General features: G+C 51.8%; 1 protein-coding gene across 1 annotated transcript in view; it reads left to right on the plus strand.

The window, feature by feature from the left end:
• Positions 1–200: 200 nt before the first annotated feature.
• The window catches only part of LOC136829554 (lysoplasmalogenase TMEM86A-like), a 48,164-nt gene continuing 32,600 nt past the window's right edge, over positions 201–15,764 (plus strand). The window contains exon 1 of the mRNA XM_067088395.1: positions 201–1,695. Coding sequence (XP_066944496.1) covers positions 1,675–1,695 — 21 coding nt within the window. The 5' untranslated portion in view covers positions 201–1,674. The remainder of the gene's footprint in view (positions 1,696–15,764) is intronic.

Consider the following 15,764-nt stretch of genomic DNA (forward strand, 5'->3'; position numbering starts at 1 on the left):
GCAGTAAAATATGATGAACCAACATCTCTGAGAAATTGCTTAAGCTTTTTAGACCCGAAATAGATACTGTAATCAGGCATACAAGTGAAGCATATAGGCTATTTGAACCTAGAACAAATTGTAAGTCAGGCGAGAGGGCATTTGAACAAGGCGCACCAAGACTGTACAACAAAATACCGCCGGAAGTGAAGAGCATACAAGAAGAATGCAAATTTAAAAAGGAACTAAAACTCTCCTATTCTGCAGGAGCTACGATACTGACGAGAAAACACTGAAAGACAATCATCATAAAATTTAAGAAGCACCTTATTTCGGAAACGTACAAGGGCCCGCCAGAGAGGGAATTATCCCTGTGGAGGCCCTGGAGGGCTGTACATAAAACCAAACAAAGTGAAAGCAACAGCTTTACGTGAATTACGTCCTATCATTAATGTCTTGGGTGACCGAAGAAGGGAGGCGCAGTGTCTCATTTTTGCTTTATCTTAGCTCTGGTTTTGACCTGTACAATTTTAGATGGTTGCTTGAAGCTGGAAACTACTGTATAGGCGGATCCAAAGTGATGCAGTTATCTGAAACACTGTCTTGAAAACAGGACGTATTGTGTAAAAATGGGAAAACATTTTTCGAGAATAGAGGCACTGAAAAGTGTGTCACTTTAAAAAACAATGTAGAAAATAAGCTACAGTGAAGAAACTGAGTAGGATCGTGGGTGATGTTAACATATGGAAAGAAATAAAACAGATAAAATCTTTTTTGCGAACTGCCCCAATCTAAAAAAAAATCTAAAATAAAATGAAAGACTGGATGAGTGACCATCGGAAAAGGGGGAATTAAAAAAAAAAAGTGGGCGAATATATGAGTGTCAGAAGCACAAGAATTAAGGGGTCGCAGTCAGTAAGAGTTTTACATAATCTTAGACAGCAATCTGTCCCTTGCGCTACCAAATCAATAATATGGAGAAATTATTAGGACAGTGAAAATGATCGCTCATAATGATGTTTTTGTTGGGTAAAATTATTATAATTCGATCTATTATGGTTTTCAAAATTACATAGGCAAGAAACTGCAAAATATTATGAAATGATAACACCGTTACTTACAGGATGATACAGTTTATCCAAAAACCCAAGTCATATATACAGATACGTACCTTAATGTTTTAAGCTATTCGGTATAGAAAAGATCTTTTATTTTTTAGGACTTGCAACCAAAATTAGTTATAACTCTACCGTAAGGAATAGTGTCGAGAGCGTATTCTTCGACGAATAAGTCAAATTTTAAAGAAACAAAGTCAAGTGCTGAGATATAGCGTACTGTGTAAATACGCATTTCGTCCACACAGGCTGCACAAGAAACGAGACTTCACCACCTGTAGTTGACTAAATCTCCATATACACGTCCACCCTTCCGTGACAGTTTGTGAAGTGAATCAGCTAAGTGAAAGACTGAATAGACAGACAGACGTTAGGGAATCAGAGACAGAGTCGTCTCAAATTCGAAACAACTCCGTCAAATGTCGCAGACGTTTTATCCGAGTTGCAAAATCGTCAATCGGCAACGTTGGAGGACTTGATGACGATGTAAACAGTGATGAAAAGTGTGCCAGTGTCGTCACTTTCCTCGACATTTGTTATCTCTCTGTTTGCACTTCTGTTTTATCTCGGATTTTAAGAAATGGCCACACCGAAACAGGTGGTGAGTAACCTTTTCAAGGTATTTTTGTCCTGAAAGGTAGTGTGGCTTCATTTTACGTGCATATATATGATAATATAAGGCTGAGATGGGTCATTCTCTGACTGGAGAGGAAATGGTCCTCGTCGTTGGAGCAATCAGCTGCTCTCGCACTCGACCCCGAAAATTCATTCTAAGCTTTGGAAAAGTCTTCGTGTGCTGAGGCTTTTATATATATATGTATATATATATATATATATATATATATATATATATATATATATATATATATAAATGAAATGACAGGATACGAAGTCAGTGGTTGGACGCATTAATGAGGCCTTGCATGGTCCACTGTCCGAATTTCGTAATCTTAGACTTGGGAGGGTATTGCGTTGTTCTCTGGGATAGTCTATATCTTACTAGACTAGACTTGAGCCTATTGCTTGACTATTAGGCTAGTAAAATAGCAAACAGACCTAGGCTAGAACACCTTGGGGAATTCTACAGAACTGGCCCATATGAGGAAGCATATTAAAAAAACAATGGGGTAGAACTAAGTATCAGCTCTACGTCGGTTATGACCTTGCAAATTGACCTTTTCTCTGTATTTTCGCTGCTTAAAAAGAATTTACCATTATTTTTTGTCACTTGACTGTCATTAACCTGTAATTAACCTCAGAACTGATTATATACTGTTGCCATTGTGCATGTGCAGTGTTACAGGGAAACTTTTGGTAAAAAGCAGAGTTTCCTTCACCAGGGGTCCCCCCGTCTAAATAACACTGCCTACTAGGTTAGGTTAGGTCAGAGTACGTTAGGTTAGTATGGTTCCTTTTACACTAGATTTCCTTAGCCAATCCCTTCTTGAACTTATGGCTCTGTAATGTCTCTCGCATTCGCGGAACCGCACAATGGAATAAACATTGACTGGGGCAAGGGAAGGACCACAGGATGTTGACTTTCCCGCCAAAAAAAAAAGTAAAAAATGTAATGAAAATGGCATAGTTGTTCCGACACAATATACAAACCCTTGGTCCTTTACATTAGGATTACTTTCAGCGTGGGCTGAAATGGCTATTGAACTTTAAACAAGGTGGTTTGAAACTGATTAACTACTGTCGAGTGAAATTACCGCCTGCCCGGATGTAAACATTCCAATTTGCTTTCGGCCGTCGTAGCACACGGATGTTGTTCTTCGTTGCTCTCTGCCTGACTGCTCTTTTTTTCATCATTTTGGTGGGAAACCTTACTTTTTTGTTTAAATCTGAATCATGGACAAACCAACCAAGCCTTCCTATCCCCAGCGTGTATGTCCCGGGGTGAGAGGGAAAAAATGTAACTCTTTCCGATCTAGCGTTGGCGTGGACCCTACGCTCTCTGCCCATCTTACCGGCGTGTGTGTTAGCGCGGCATCCCTGTAGTGAGTGTTGCTCTTGGTCCCCCCCAAGCAATGGAAGTTCGCGGGGAGGGAGGCGTTGCAGTCGTGAAAGCCTGCCAGGAGTTGTCGAGGAAGCGCCCCGGCGACTCCGTTGGTGGCGAGATGTCGGGGTTGTTCTCCCTCGGCGAGCTTCCTTCTTGCTCCTTCTCCTCGGTGAGGACTCCCCTTCCCCTTCCTCTTTCATTTCATCATGTGTGGAAGGCGCGGGGAAGTTGGCGAGACATCCTCTCGGAGGTCTCTTCTACCCATTCTGGAGGAGTTTTCCTCCAGAGCGAGTGGAGGCTTCCCGAACTAACCCGACTTTTGTTTCAGGTCTCGGGCTGGATAGCCAGGCTACGGACTCAGCCTCAACCTGGTTACACCTGGGCCTACCTGGCACGTCACTGGAGGGACTGGCACCTCATCTCTCCACCACTCCAGTGACCACTCACTTGTGTGTGAGCCCTACAGCAACCGTCACCATGTCCAGGTTTGCGCAGCTCCCGTTATCGGTAGCCTCACATCTAGATACACAGGTCTCGGCTTCCACTGCCATGCAACATGCAGTACCGCTGCCTCCTGGCTTCCTGGCCCCGTTCACGCAAGCAGGCCCCGCCTACATGGTGACGTCATCCTTCCCGTACGTGACTGTCGCTGCCCCCGTTGCTGACCCTGTCACGTCTACAACCGCAGTTCCTCGCTTCACGTTCCAGCCTGGCCCTTCGTCTGTTCCTCTCCCCATTCCATCGACTCTGGCGCGGCCTGACATGACTACCCACGCGGGAGGGGCGGCGCCTGCATTCCCGGCCCCGCCCACTTTGGTTCCTGGCCGACGTGCGGTTGCTCCCACCCAGATAAGTGCTGGCCCGAGCTCCGCGGTCTCTTCCAGGATGTGCCTTCTGCAGCCCCTCCTACTGTTCCTGAGTCTTGACTCGCCCGCCTAGTTTGGGGATCTAACAGCGATCCTGAGGCAGATAGTGAAAAGAAGAAAGAAAGAGGAGGTCTAGGAAGAATGTCGTCATCTTAGTCTTGCGTCTGCTGCCTCTTTGCTTCTCCTTCGAGGCTTGGCCGAAGAAGAGAAAGAAGCCTGCCTCCCCTGCTAAGAAGCCTCGCTTGCCGAGGCTACAAGTCTGCCTCCTTCACAGGGAAGGAAGTGGGATCTCTGTCGGCTCTCCCAATCCTCGGATCCCAGGGAACCGCTGCCCTGGCCTCTGGGTCAGTCGCCGGGAGCAGGCGTGCAGACAGGTCTGCAAACACCCCACGCTGTGCCTGGGAACACCTCCTGCTGAAGGCCAGCGAGTCCGCGTCAACAGTCGTTCGCGAGTTGCTCTGAGTACCTGGGTCCCCAAGGAGGCCCGGGTACCCCAGTCTGATACAGGAGAAACTCCTCACCGTACGGACCAGGGCGTGGGGCGAGAGAAAGAACCCGGGTATGCAGGTGCCCCGGCTCTTCCTGCTGGCACTCCTGTGAGTGCCAAGTCAGGTTCTCGGGATAGCACTTCTGCCCCTTGGGGCCGAGCGCCAGGAGAGGTGGAGAGGGTCCCTGCTCAGTCTTCCCGAGCTACAGCCTCCGCCAAAAGCAGGCGTCCAGAGGACAGCGCAAGCTCGCGCCAGCCAGCCGAGCGCTCAACTCCTCCCAGTCCCCGGCCACGTCCATGCGGCCAGCCTGGCTCGGGGGAGGCAAGCCGCTCCGCTCTCCTTGGGAGATTGCTTCTCCTACGCGAAAGCAGTCTCCTCGACCCGGGCTGCCGTCACCACCGTGGGCTGGTGACCGCTCCCGGCCTCCTGCCTCTGTTGGTTCTGCCAGCAAAGCCAGTGGGGCGCCCAATCACTTTCGCCTGTCCCCTCTGCCCCTTCGGCTTCTTCCAGGGCGCAAGTCGGACAGGAAGGGCATCGAGTTTCTCCCCAGAAGTTCTACCTGCGTGTCACGAACCTGGCTCGGTCCTTGGCTCAGCCAGGGTCTGACTCCTTTTAGTCCAGGAAGGATCGGGGGGCCTGTGAGTTCTCCCTCCTGCAGGGAGAGTGAATCGGGAGGAGCAGCGCCCTGGAGGGTTTCGAGGGGTCCTCATTGGGATCACGGACACTCTGAAATACAGAGAGGACTTTGCAGAGGTTGTGCGCTGATTCGTCAGCACAATGACCTCGGGAAGGGACCATCGCTTCTTCTGTGGATCGTCCGTCGCGCCTCGAATCCTTTTGGGGACTAAGAGAAGGAACCCAAGGCCGGTGGGGCTACGTGATCCCACACTTGCCGAGGGGTCCTCGACAAGAGGTACAGTCTTGTGTCTGGGAAGACAGCTCACTTCATTTAGCTGCTCGGAAGCTCTTCCCCCTTCACCCTGCGCCAGGCGCTTCTATCTCCAGCTGGAGGAGGCGTTGCTGACCAAGCAAGGTTGACGGCCGGACCTGGCTCATCTGGATCGGGTCTGGCGTTTACAACAACTTACTGGTAGGTATCTCCTCCCAGCAAGCTGCAACCCTGGAAGCTACTGCCATGGCTGCCTTCAAACAGTCTCTGGCTCGATCTGTGGTCCTTCACGAAAGTATCGGGTAGCTTCTTCTCGGGTGCTGCTCATTGCCTGGGGAGGACTCAGCCTTTGGGAGACTGTGTGCCAGTCTGGGGTAGGGCTATTTCTACCTCGCCCACCAGACTGCGAACCTGTAGGCAAACCTGGTTCTGGCTTGAAGAGACGCCGTTCTCTCTTGCTTCCCCAAGTCCGTAGGTCCCGAATCAGCAATCACCCTCAGGAATGGACCGTTGGTGGGTTCCTCCTCTCTCTTCCCTAGAGAGCTGGTGGACGCCACAGTAGACAAACGCCGGGCCGATGACAGCGACCGGCTTGTCCACCAGGCAGTGTCCAAGACCTCCGGGTCTTCTCATCCCACTGTGGCCAGGTCTTTGGGCCAGGCTGGCACTTCCTCAGCCCCTAAGAAGTCCCAATCTTTGAGGACGAAGAAACACCCAGCCTTCTTCTTCCTTGAGAAGGCGAGTCCCTCCATGCCTCAGCCCACTTTCCAAAGCACGGTAAAGGGGGCAAAGGGGAAGAAGGGGAAAGCGCTTAGAGACAGCGTTCCCAAAGCTGCCGAAAGGTGGGGAGTTGCCTGTGAGCCATTGGGCAACATGGCAGCGGGCTGAGACCTGGATAGTGGATGTCCTTCGGGAGTGATATCTACTACCCTTGAGTCGGCCTCCCCTCACCTACTCTCCGGTCCATCTCCAAACCTATGTTCCAGGATCATCGAAGGACACCGCATTACAGCAAGCCATGCACGATGGAAACAGCGCAATCCGTACTGGCCTCCATCAGGGAGAACGACTTCTTACGGTGGACCTGAAGGATGCGTATTTTCCAATAACCATTCATCTGTCCTCTCGCAAGTACCTCCGCTTAGTCCTCGGGGAGGCGTTCTTCCAGTTAGGCACTTTGTTTCGGACTCGACCGCTCCCAGGTGTTCACAGTCTTCTCTCTTGCGATATTCAGCTTGGGCCCACTCGCCTGGGATCGTCTGCTGAGGTATCTCGGCGGCTGGCTAGTCTGGCGAGCTCTCGCTGCAGTTGCTACAGGACAGGGATCGGCTCCTCGAGTTTTGCCGTGACCTAGGGATTGTGGTAAATCTGGAGAAGTCAGATCTCACACCCAAGCAGAGGATAAAGTACCTGGGTATGCTGATAGACACGGTGGCAGTAAAAGTCTTTCCCATGGACTCTCGTATCAGCAAGTTCAGGAAGGCAACACAACTGTTCCTGTCAGCAGAACAGTAACTTGACTGTGGCAGTGATCATAGGTCTACCAATAGGTCTTTGGAGGAAGCTAGTACCTCGTGTCGCTACCTGCGGATGCTCGCTTCAGTGGGAGACTGAAGGTATTAGTCCCAATCCCGAGACCCCCAGTCCTTCCTCATTCCTCTTTCCGAGGAGGTGAGGAGGACCTTAGCTAGTGGACGAACAGGAACCTCTTGATAAGGTATCCTGCATACTCCCCTCTGGACATGCTTCTGTTCTCGGACGCATCGACCGGGGATGGAAGCGCACACCTGGAGGAGTTGCTGACCGTGAGTGTGGCACCCGGGGCGACAAGCGGCTTTCACATCCAGCATCCTAGAACTCAGGTGGCCTTCCTGGCCCGCCAGAGTTCAGGATGATGATGGGACACTCCGTGGTACTGATGGTGACAGTACGGTAGTGACCTCGTCAACAAGCAGGGGCCTTGGTGTCCTGGCCATCAGTTGGCCGATGCAGGTGCCGCAGTGGGCCCGACCCGCCGGTAGGCGCTATCAGCCAAGTACATTCCAGGCAGAGATGTCGTGGCGGTTCAAGCTCAGCTGCCAGGACCAGGTGGTAAGGACTGAATGGTCCCTTCACCAGAGATGCGCGGCTGTTCGGCTGTGGTAGCCCAGCCATCGATCTGATGCATACACGGCACAGTGAAAACTCCAGGTCTTCTGTTCTGTCGTGCGGACCCATGGGCCTCTGCGGAGGACCGTTCAGCACCCGTGGAGTCCGGAATCACCGATGTACGCCTTCCCGCCGTTGTTTGATTAGCGGTGATCAGCTGGTGATGATCATCCCGAATCTCAAAATGATTCTGGTGGCACCCCGTGGCCCCAGGCCGTTTGGTACCCGGACCTGCTAGCTCTCCTCTCCGAGACACCAGAGAGATTCCCCTGGCCCAGCCTCCTCACGTCAACCTCATGGGCAGTTCCACCTGTGGCCAGTGCATTCCCTGTTATTCCGCGGCTGGAGGTTATCCACCATCTCTTCGCGAGAGCAGAGGCTTTTAGATGTCGGCGCAGCAACAGAGATGGCAAGGATACCTCAGGCGATCCTCATAGTGATATGCCAGGGAAAGTGGTCCGTCTTTTGTGGTTAATTAATGGTCGAAGGGATATCTCTCCAGTCAGGCTACTGTTCACGAGTCTTCATTTCGTGTCAGCGCCAGGCTCACTGCACAGGATCGATCTACTGGGAGTATCTCGATGATTGGCTGGTCGTGGACTCTCGCTTGAAGTTGCTTCAGGACAGGAATCAACTCCTCGAGTTTTACCGCAATCTAGGGATTGTGGTAAATCTCGAGGAGTCTGATCTCACCCCCAAGCAGAGGATAAAGTACCTGGGCATGCTGATGGATATGGTAACAGCAAGAGTCTTTCCCATCGGACTCGTATCGGCATTCCTTGGACTCTCGTATCAGCAAGTTCAGGCAGGCAGCACAGCTGTTCCTGTCTGCCGAACAGTCAGCCCGGCAGTGGCAAGTCGTCATCGGTCAGCTGTCTCACTTTGGAGAAGCTAGTACCTCATGGCGTCTTCTGCGGTCTCTTCAGTGGAGACTGAAGGAATGTTAGTCCCCAGTCCCAAGACCCCAGTGCTTCCCCTCATCCCTCTTTCTGAGGAGGTGAGGAGGACCTTTACTGATGGACAGACAACAGGAACCTCTTGATAGGAATATCCCTGCATACTCCCCTCGGTTCTACTGTTCTTAGATGCATTGACGGGGATGGGCGCTACCTGGAGGTTGCTGACAAGTAGTGTGGCACCGGACGACTTCAACCTTCACATCATCCTGCGGAACTCAGGTGGCCTTCCTGGCCCTCCAGAGTGGATCGATGATGGGACACTCCGGCCTGATGAAGGCGGCAATACGCGGTAGTGGCATCGTCAACAACGGGGGCCTGAGTGTCCTCCGGCTTGCAAGTTGGCGATGCAGGTGCAGTGGGCGTGGCTCACTGGCGGAACTGTCAGGCAGGTGCATTCCAGGCAAGAGGAATGTTGTGGCGAACAAACTCAACCGCCAGAATCGCGCGGTAGGGACCGAATGGTCCTCCACTCGAAGGTAGTGGAAGGCTGTTCGACCTGTGGGGACGTCCAGCCATCGATCTGTTCGCCACCCAGCACAACAGAAAACTCCAGGTCTTCTGTTCTGTCGTGCCGGACCATGGTCCGCTGCAGAGGACGCGTTCCAGCACCCATGCAGAACCCCTCGACATATCGCCTTTCCTCCGTTCTGTCTGATTTGCGGTGATCAGCTTAGTGATGATCACTCGAATCTCAGAATGATTCTGAGTAGCACCCAAATGGCCCCAGGCACGTTTGGTCTCAGCTCTGGTAGCTCTCCTCTCCGAGGCACCGGAGAGATCCACCTGGCCCAACCTGCTGTGTCAACCTCATGTAGAGCGGTACCACCAGGCAGTGCAGTCCCTGTGTCTTCACGGCTGAATGTTATCCACCATCTCTTGCGAGCGAGAGGCTTTTCGCGTTGCGCAGCAGCAGAGATGGCAGGATACCTCAGACGATCCTCCGCAGTGGTATACCAGGGAAAGTGACTCCATCTTCTGTAGTTAATTGTATCGTCGAAGAACCTCTCTCCTCATCGAAGCTATATTCAGCAAGTCATGGACCTCATGCTTCCTTCGCGGCTTCTCTCCGTTTCAGCTGTGAGAAGGCTACCGCATGCACTCGGCTGATCTTCTGCGGCTGAAAGGTGGACATCTCCTTTTGAGATATCTCTACTATTGAGAAGCTTGAAAGGTCTTGCCCACCCGGGGGATCTCAGGCCTCCTGCGTGGGATGTGACTCGTCCTAAGGGCCTGGCTGCGTGCACCATTACGAACCTTCACGAGAGTCGTCAGACGGGATCTGACCCTCAAGACCGTCTTCCTGCTAGCCCTGGCCGGCGAAAGTTGGCGAACTTCACGGACTTTCGCTTCGATGTGAAAGGCTCGAGGGGATGGGGATCCAGTTACCTTCCGATTCGTCCTGTATTTCATATGAAGACTCAGAATCACCTTTGGTCCCTGGCCCTTGCGGTTAGTCCTTCACGATCCCTCCCTAGAGGACTTTGTAGGTAATGAACCAGGCGAGGAGTACTGCTGTGCTGTTAGAGTGCTCAGCGCTATCTGAAGAAAGGACAGCGTCTCAGCTGAAAGTCAGCGCCTCTTTGTTAGTGCTGGCTCGACCAGAAAAGTGTCCAAGAACACCATCTCTTTCTGGCCATTGAGGTGCGATGAGAGAGCGTACTCTGCTGCAGGAGAAGATGACACCAGAATGCGCTTGATCTGCGAGGAGCTCACAAGGTCCATGGCATTGGTCCAGTCCTCGCATTCGGAAGAACATGTTGGTTTCACAGGTGCTGGCGGGTGTGTGGTCCCAACAGACCACTTTCATCTCCTTCTGCCTTCAGGATGTTGAACACAAGTCCTTGGACACTTTCCTTAGGTCACCAGTGGCTGCTCAACAAGTTTTGTAGCTTACTCAGATCCTCTAACAGGACAGTTTGCATCTACGCCTAAGATGTCACGGTTGTGATAGGGAGGAATGAATGTGGAGTGACTGGCCTCTCTTCTTTCTCCCATCACAGCTCTCTTCCAGACTGTGAGGAGGCGGACATGCCGTTACATGTTGGATCCTGGCCCGATGCGATGCAGGTAAGCACTTAGCGGGAGCTCCGTTCTATTTTCCATTCGGTTGATAGAAGCAACCCTCCTTTCTTGCACAAAGGGGGAGAAGGGGCCATGACTATAAGACAAACCCAATGCTTGTATTTGCCTTTATGTCATCCGGCGCCAAGTTCTTCTAGCCTACTTTGCATGAACTGATGTTTCCTCTTTCATGCAAAGGGACCCAGAAAGTCTGACAACTGATCAGCGTTTCTCCACGACCGGGAAGGAAGACAAGTGGTGAACTCAGTCCAGTTCATGAGAACTCACTCAGATTCCTCTCAACCAGTGAGTCTCTCCTAATGTAAGAGATCGAGGGTTTGTATATTTGTGTGGAACAAATCACTATTTGTTCCGACACAATGCTAAGCCCTCGATCCTTTGCGTTAAGAGAGATTACTTTCAGGCGTGAGCTGGAAGCGGCCCGTTAAACTCTTGAGCAAGGTAGTTGGTAGTAACTGCCTCCCAGGTAGGCGAGGATACCCGCCTGCCTGGATGTAAACATTTCACTTTTGCTTTCGGCCGTCATGCGTTGCTGATGTGTTTTTGTTCTCTCTGCCTGACTGTCGATTCATCTCTTTTCCCGGTGGGATCTTTCTGTATTTTTGTTTTTATGTGTACGTGTATTATTGTGATATTTGTTAATATAAACCCACGATTTGTGATAACCTTAGTAAGCCCGTCGTTCCCCTGCTGTGTCTTGGGTTTGGCGGCCAAGAGCATAACTGGAGTAAGCGTGTCAAGTGGTATGCTTCTCTCCAGCGGCCCTTTAAGTAAATACTGGAGCGCCCCTGTACTTTCCAGAATAGTTTGGGATGCAATATCACTTCACTCCCTACATCCATCAGGGCGTAAGAAATTTAGTTCCCTTCTTGAGCTTCGCCCTCCGTGTATGAGGCATCATAATTTCTTCCTACTTATGCTGAGAGTGTTGCTGCTTGCGCCTGCGCTTAGAATTTGCTGGCGGTGGGAGGTTGCAGGCGTCGTCAATAAGTTCTGCTTGGCGCCCTTGGTGGCCTCCCCTCCGTCCTTTTCTTTCCCCGTAGGTTCTTCCTTTCTCTCCTTCGCCCTCTTCGCTCGCTGCGTCGAGGCGTGGAGCCGAAGTGGGGTGGGGGTGAGGGCGTCCCGAGTGACCTGGAGTCAGAGTATCTCCCTAGCAGCTGCGTAGGGCTGTTACCCTTGTGGAGGAACCTCCTCTACTAATTATCTTTGTTTTCTGTCAGGTTGACAGCCCGAGCATCATGAACACAGCAGTAGTTGGCTGGATAGCCTATATCATGAATATCTTGCATGAAGCAATTCCTGACATTCATTCAGTGTTGCTTAGGGATCATTCACAATACCTGATTAGATGACATATTTCCGCGTCAAGGGATCGGCTCTGACTCTGTTCCCGCCGATGTAGATGCGATAAGCTGTCATGCTGGTTTTCATGTATGCTGTTGCAATGCTTCCTGCGTATCTGTGTCCCATCTGCTCCTGCTGTTCCTGTGTTATGCTCTTGTCAGCTCGGCGACAGTCTGTAGGCTGCTCTCCTGGTCTCCTGCCACAGCCGCCCTGATCGCTCCTGTAAATGCTGGTGACTTTCAATGACATTCTATCGTTTAGAAAGTAGCTCACCTTCCGAACCGCTAACGTGGCTCCTGCATCGAATGTCTTGTCGTGCCCTTCTTCTCTAGTGATTGTGCCTGGGGCGCCTGTTGTGTTCCTGCCAGCTGCTGCCCCAGAGATTCTGATCTCCTTCATCCTGTAGATGTTAGGCGTGAAGGGAAGGAAATGCGCCTTGTGGAAGTGATGTTCTGGCAGTTGCATGGCTCCTGCTCTCGAACCTTTGCCGTAGCTCCTGCATCAGCTGTCTGATCATTCCTGCTTCTGGTAGTCGTGCCCGGGTCCGCTTCCGTGGTTCCTGCCAGCTGCCCCAGAGGTTCACGATGTCGCCATCCTGTAGAAGATGTGGCGTGAAGATGTAGGGAAGTGGTCCTGTTGAGGTGATGTTCCTGGCCGTGCAGTAGCTCCTGCCCTCCCAAATTGCTGCGTGGCTCCTGCATCGGCTGTGTCGATCATGCTTCTCCTGGTGGTGAATTGTCCTGGCTGCGTCCGTTGTGTTTCCTGTAGACTACCTTGGAGGTGCGATGTTTAGTGTCGTCCATCCTGTAGAAGATGTCAGAGTGGAGTGAAGGAAGCCGTCCTGTGGGAAGTAACCGCCGTCTTCTTCATCTTATCTTGATTCGTCTTCTACTGCGTCTTCCTTCCTCTCCGAGGTCCTAGGGATTGCAGAATCGGACAGACCTCCATCGGCGAAGGAAGGAATGCTGCTTCTTCCCCTTGATAACGCCGGACTGTCTGGGGACTGCCTCCTTCGAGGAGGCAGTGGGGTCTCGTTAGTTCTTCCCGGCCTTGGGTTGGAAACCGATTAGCACAGCCTGGGTTTGTGTTTTGGAAGCGCGAGCGCGCCGGGCCTCAGTTTTGCGATCAGTTCCGGTCACTTAGAGTTCCGCCTCTAAGATGGGGGCTGCCCAATTTCGTTAGCGAGCAGCAGTGCTTTCGAGATTCTATGGAATATAGTATCCCGATCTGGTCTGGAGAGATTTTCCTGGGACTAGTTCGGAACAGTGCGGAAGAAAGGGCCGAGGCACCCAGGTGTCTTGGTTCCTCTTCCCTGCCAGCACCATAGCGCTCTCCGAGTGTTTGCCAGTGCTCGATCGGGTTCCCAGCCTGGTGTCTACGATCCTCTCGGTTCGGACACCAGAAGAAGCAGGAAGAATTCTCTTTAAGGAGTCTGCGGGACTTCTAAGGGACTGACTCTCTTCGGAGACAAGTTTCTGATTGACGGATTCGCATTCTCCTGTGGGATCTTGCGTTTCGGGGGCCACGCGAGCGCAGCCTCTTGAGGCCACTCCCTCGTTGCCAGTCTTGGAAGTCTGCATCTAAGGCTGGTTCTGTGCTTTATTTCTTCGATCTATTAGAAGCAGCAGCCGCTCCCGATTCCGGAAGTCGTGGGTGCTTTCGAATTCTATGAATCACGGGCGCTCTCCTTACGAGAGGCACAGGATGAGAGAAAGTGCCGAGACACCCAGGTGTCTGGTTGCCGAGACACCCAGGTGTCTGGTTGCCGGGACACCCAGGTGTCTGGTTGCCGAGACACCCAGGTGTCTGGTTGCCGGGACACCCAGGTGTCTGGTTGCCAAGACACCCAGGTGTCTGGTTGCCGAGACACCCAGGTGTCTGGTTGCCGGGACACCCAGGTGTCTGGTTGCCGGGACGCCCAGGTGTCTGGTTGCTGAGACACCCAGGTGTCTGGTTGCCAGGACACCCAGGTGTCTGGTTGCCAGGACACCCAGGTGTCTGGTTGCCAGGACACCCAGGTCGGTTGTGCAGCGGCAGCTAGGTGTCTCCATACTGCCCCGCCAGCGCTTCGGTTGCTCGGGGCGGGAGCCAGTTCTTGTGTCTCAGAACTTTACAGGGTTCTGAGCATGCAAAGATAGACACAAATTCCCCTTTGAACCTTCTTCTCAGGGCCTCGACGCCGGCCTCAGCCTCGAAGGAGTTTAGGTTCGGAAACTAGCAATTGTTCACAGCAAGGCGAGTCCGGCCTGCCCAGTTATGAACTGGCTTGGCTGGCCCGGTCAGCTTACAAGACTAGCTCGGCTTCGACTTGGCTTGCCAGACTGGCTCCGGCTCGACTGGCTCGGCTTGCCAGACTGGCTCGGCTCGTTTCGGCTCGCCCCGTCTCGCCTACCTCCCAGTCTGCCGCATACCGACCAGCTGGATCGCGTTCACGTGATTGGCTCGGCTCGGCTCGGTCCTACTCGTTTTTTTCCGATTCGGGTTCTCGACTATGTTCGCATGAACTTTTTGCTCTTCCCAGGAAAGCGCTGCCACGGCACAAATTGCTCTTCTTTCCCGATGACGGTAATCTCCTTCGGTTGATTATCGCTCACGGTCCGCCTCTCCTGCTTATCATACTGGCAGGACAGGTAGGGATACTCTTTTCTCCTCACCTGTTCTCTTCTCCTCTCGGTTGTTCCGAGAGGCGCGAGACGGACAGAGAGAGCTCAGCAGAAAGCCTGCTTTAAGGTTGTGGCTGCCTAGCGTGCTTTGGGTGACTCCAGTCCCCCGATTCTCTCGTATTATCTTGGAGTGGCGAGGAGGTTCATGGGATCTGTCAGGTCTCCTCCAGGGAGTACAGGAGTTTCGCGCCGGAGCAAGCGAGGTCTTCCTCTTCAAGTTCGTCGCCCCGTGTTCCGGGGAGACAATCGTGCGAGATCGGGACAGGACCACGGCTCCCCAATGAATAACAGCCATCACTTACAGCCGCGCAGTTTCGAGGGCCGAGAGTGTCAGGAGTCCGCCCAGCGGTCCTGGCCTGAGACACGTTCGACCTGATGAATTCTTTCCTTGAAGGAGGATAATTCCAGTCGAGACACCAACTTCCACCTCCTACGACAGAATATGAATTCTTCTTGCCTGGTCTTGCCGGCTGCAGAACTTTTGGGCAATTCTGGTGCTAAGAAGAAGGACTTTGTCCCCAATTCGGATCTCGGTTTAAGTAAGTCGAGTTAGTGACCCTTGGGAGCGAACCTTTACTTGGTTCTGCTCTCTTTCAGAGATTTGCCAGATGCAGTAATCAAGGTTCCAGGGCACTGTCTTGTCCTTTGGACAATGGCCAGGAGCTTGAGTCTTAGTCATCTCAACTCGACCTTGATTTAAGCCAGTCCCCTCAACTCCTTATTAGAAGTCTGACTTCAGAAGAAGATTGCAACTGCTGATGCTGGACGAAATGATACTTATCAGAATAATTTATAATATATTCTAATTAACTTAATTAGTTCTTAGATTAACATATGTCAAACAGGTTTTAATTAGAATTATTAGAGGTTTTAAATAGCTTGTCTAATCCTTGAACCCAGCCCTGGAGTTAATATTAACTCAGTGGTCTGGTTAAACTAATGGTAAAAAAAAAAAAAAAAAAAGTCTCTGGAGACTGGCAGCGACGTGCCGAGACCTGGGAATGGATTCCTTCAGGAAGTATCTATTTCCCTTGGTCTGCGGCAATTCTTTCCATCGAACTTTCATACCACCTCTCCTGCTCCCGATTAGGAAATGCCAGCCGGCTAGAAACTAATTGCCTCAGTACCCTGTCATCTTACAGAAGCTTCCCCATGTGGGAAGAAATGAAATGCTGTGCTTTTACGTTCTTTCCTCTGCCGATGTGAGAAAGAGCTAGGCTAATGTGATT

Source organism: Macrobrachium rosenbergii, chromosome 44 (assembly GCF_040412425.1).
Source record: "Macrobrachium rosenbergii isolate ZJJX-2024 chromosome 44, ASM4041242v1, whole genome shotgun sequence".
Taxonomy (NCBI): Eukaryota; Metazoa; Arthropoda; class Malacostraca; order Decapoda; family Palaemonidae; genus Macrobrachium; species Macrobrachium rosenbergii.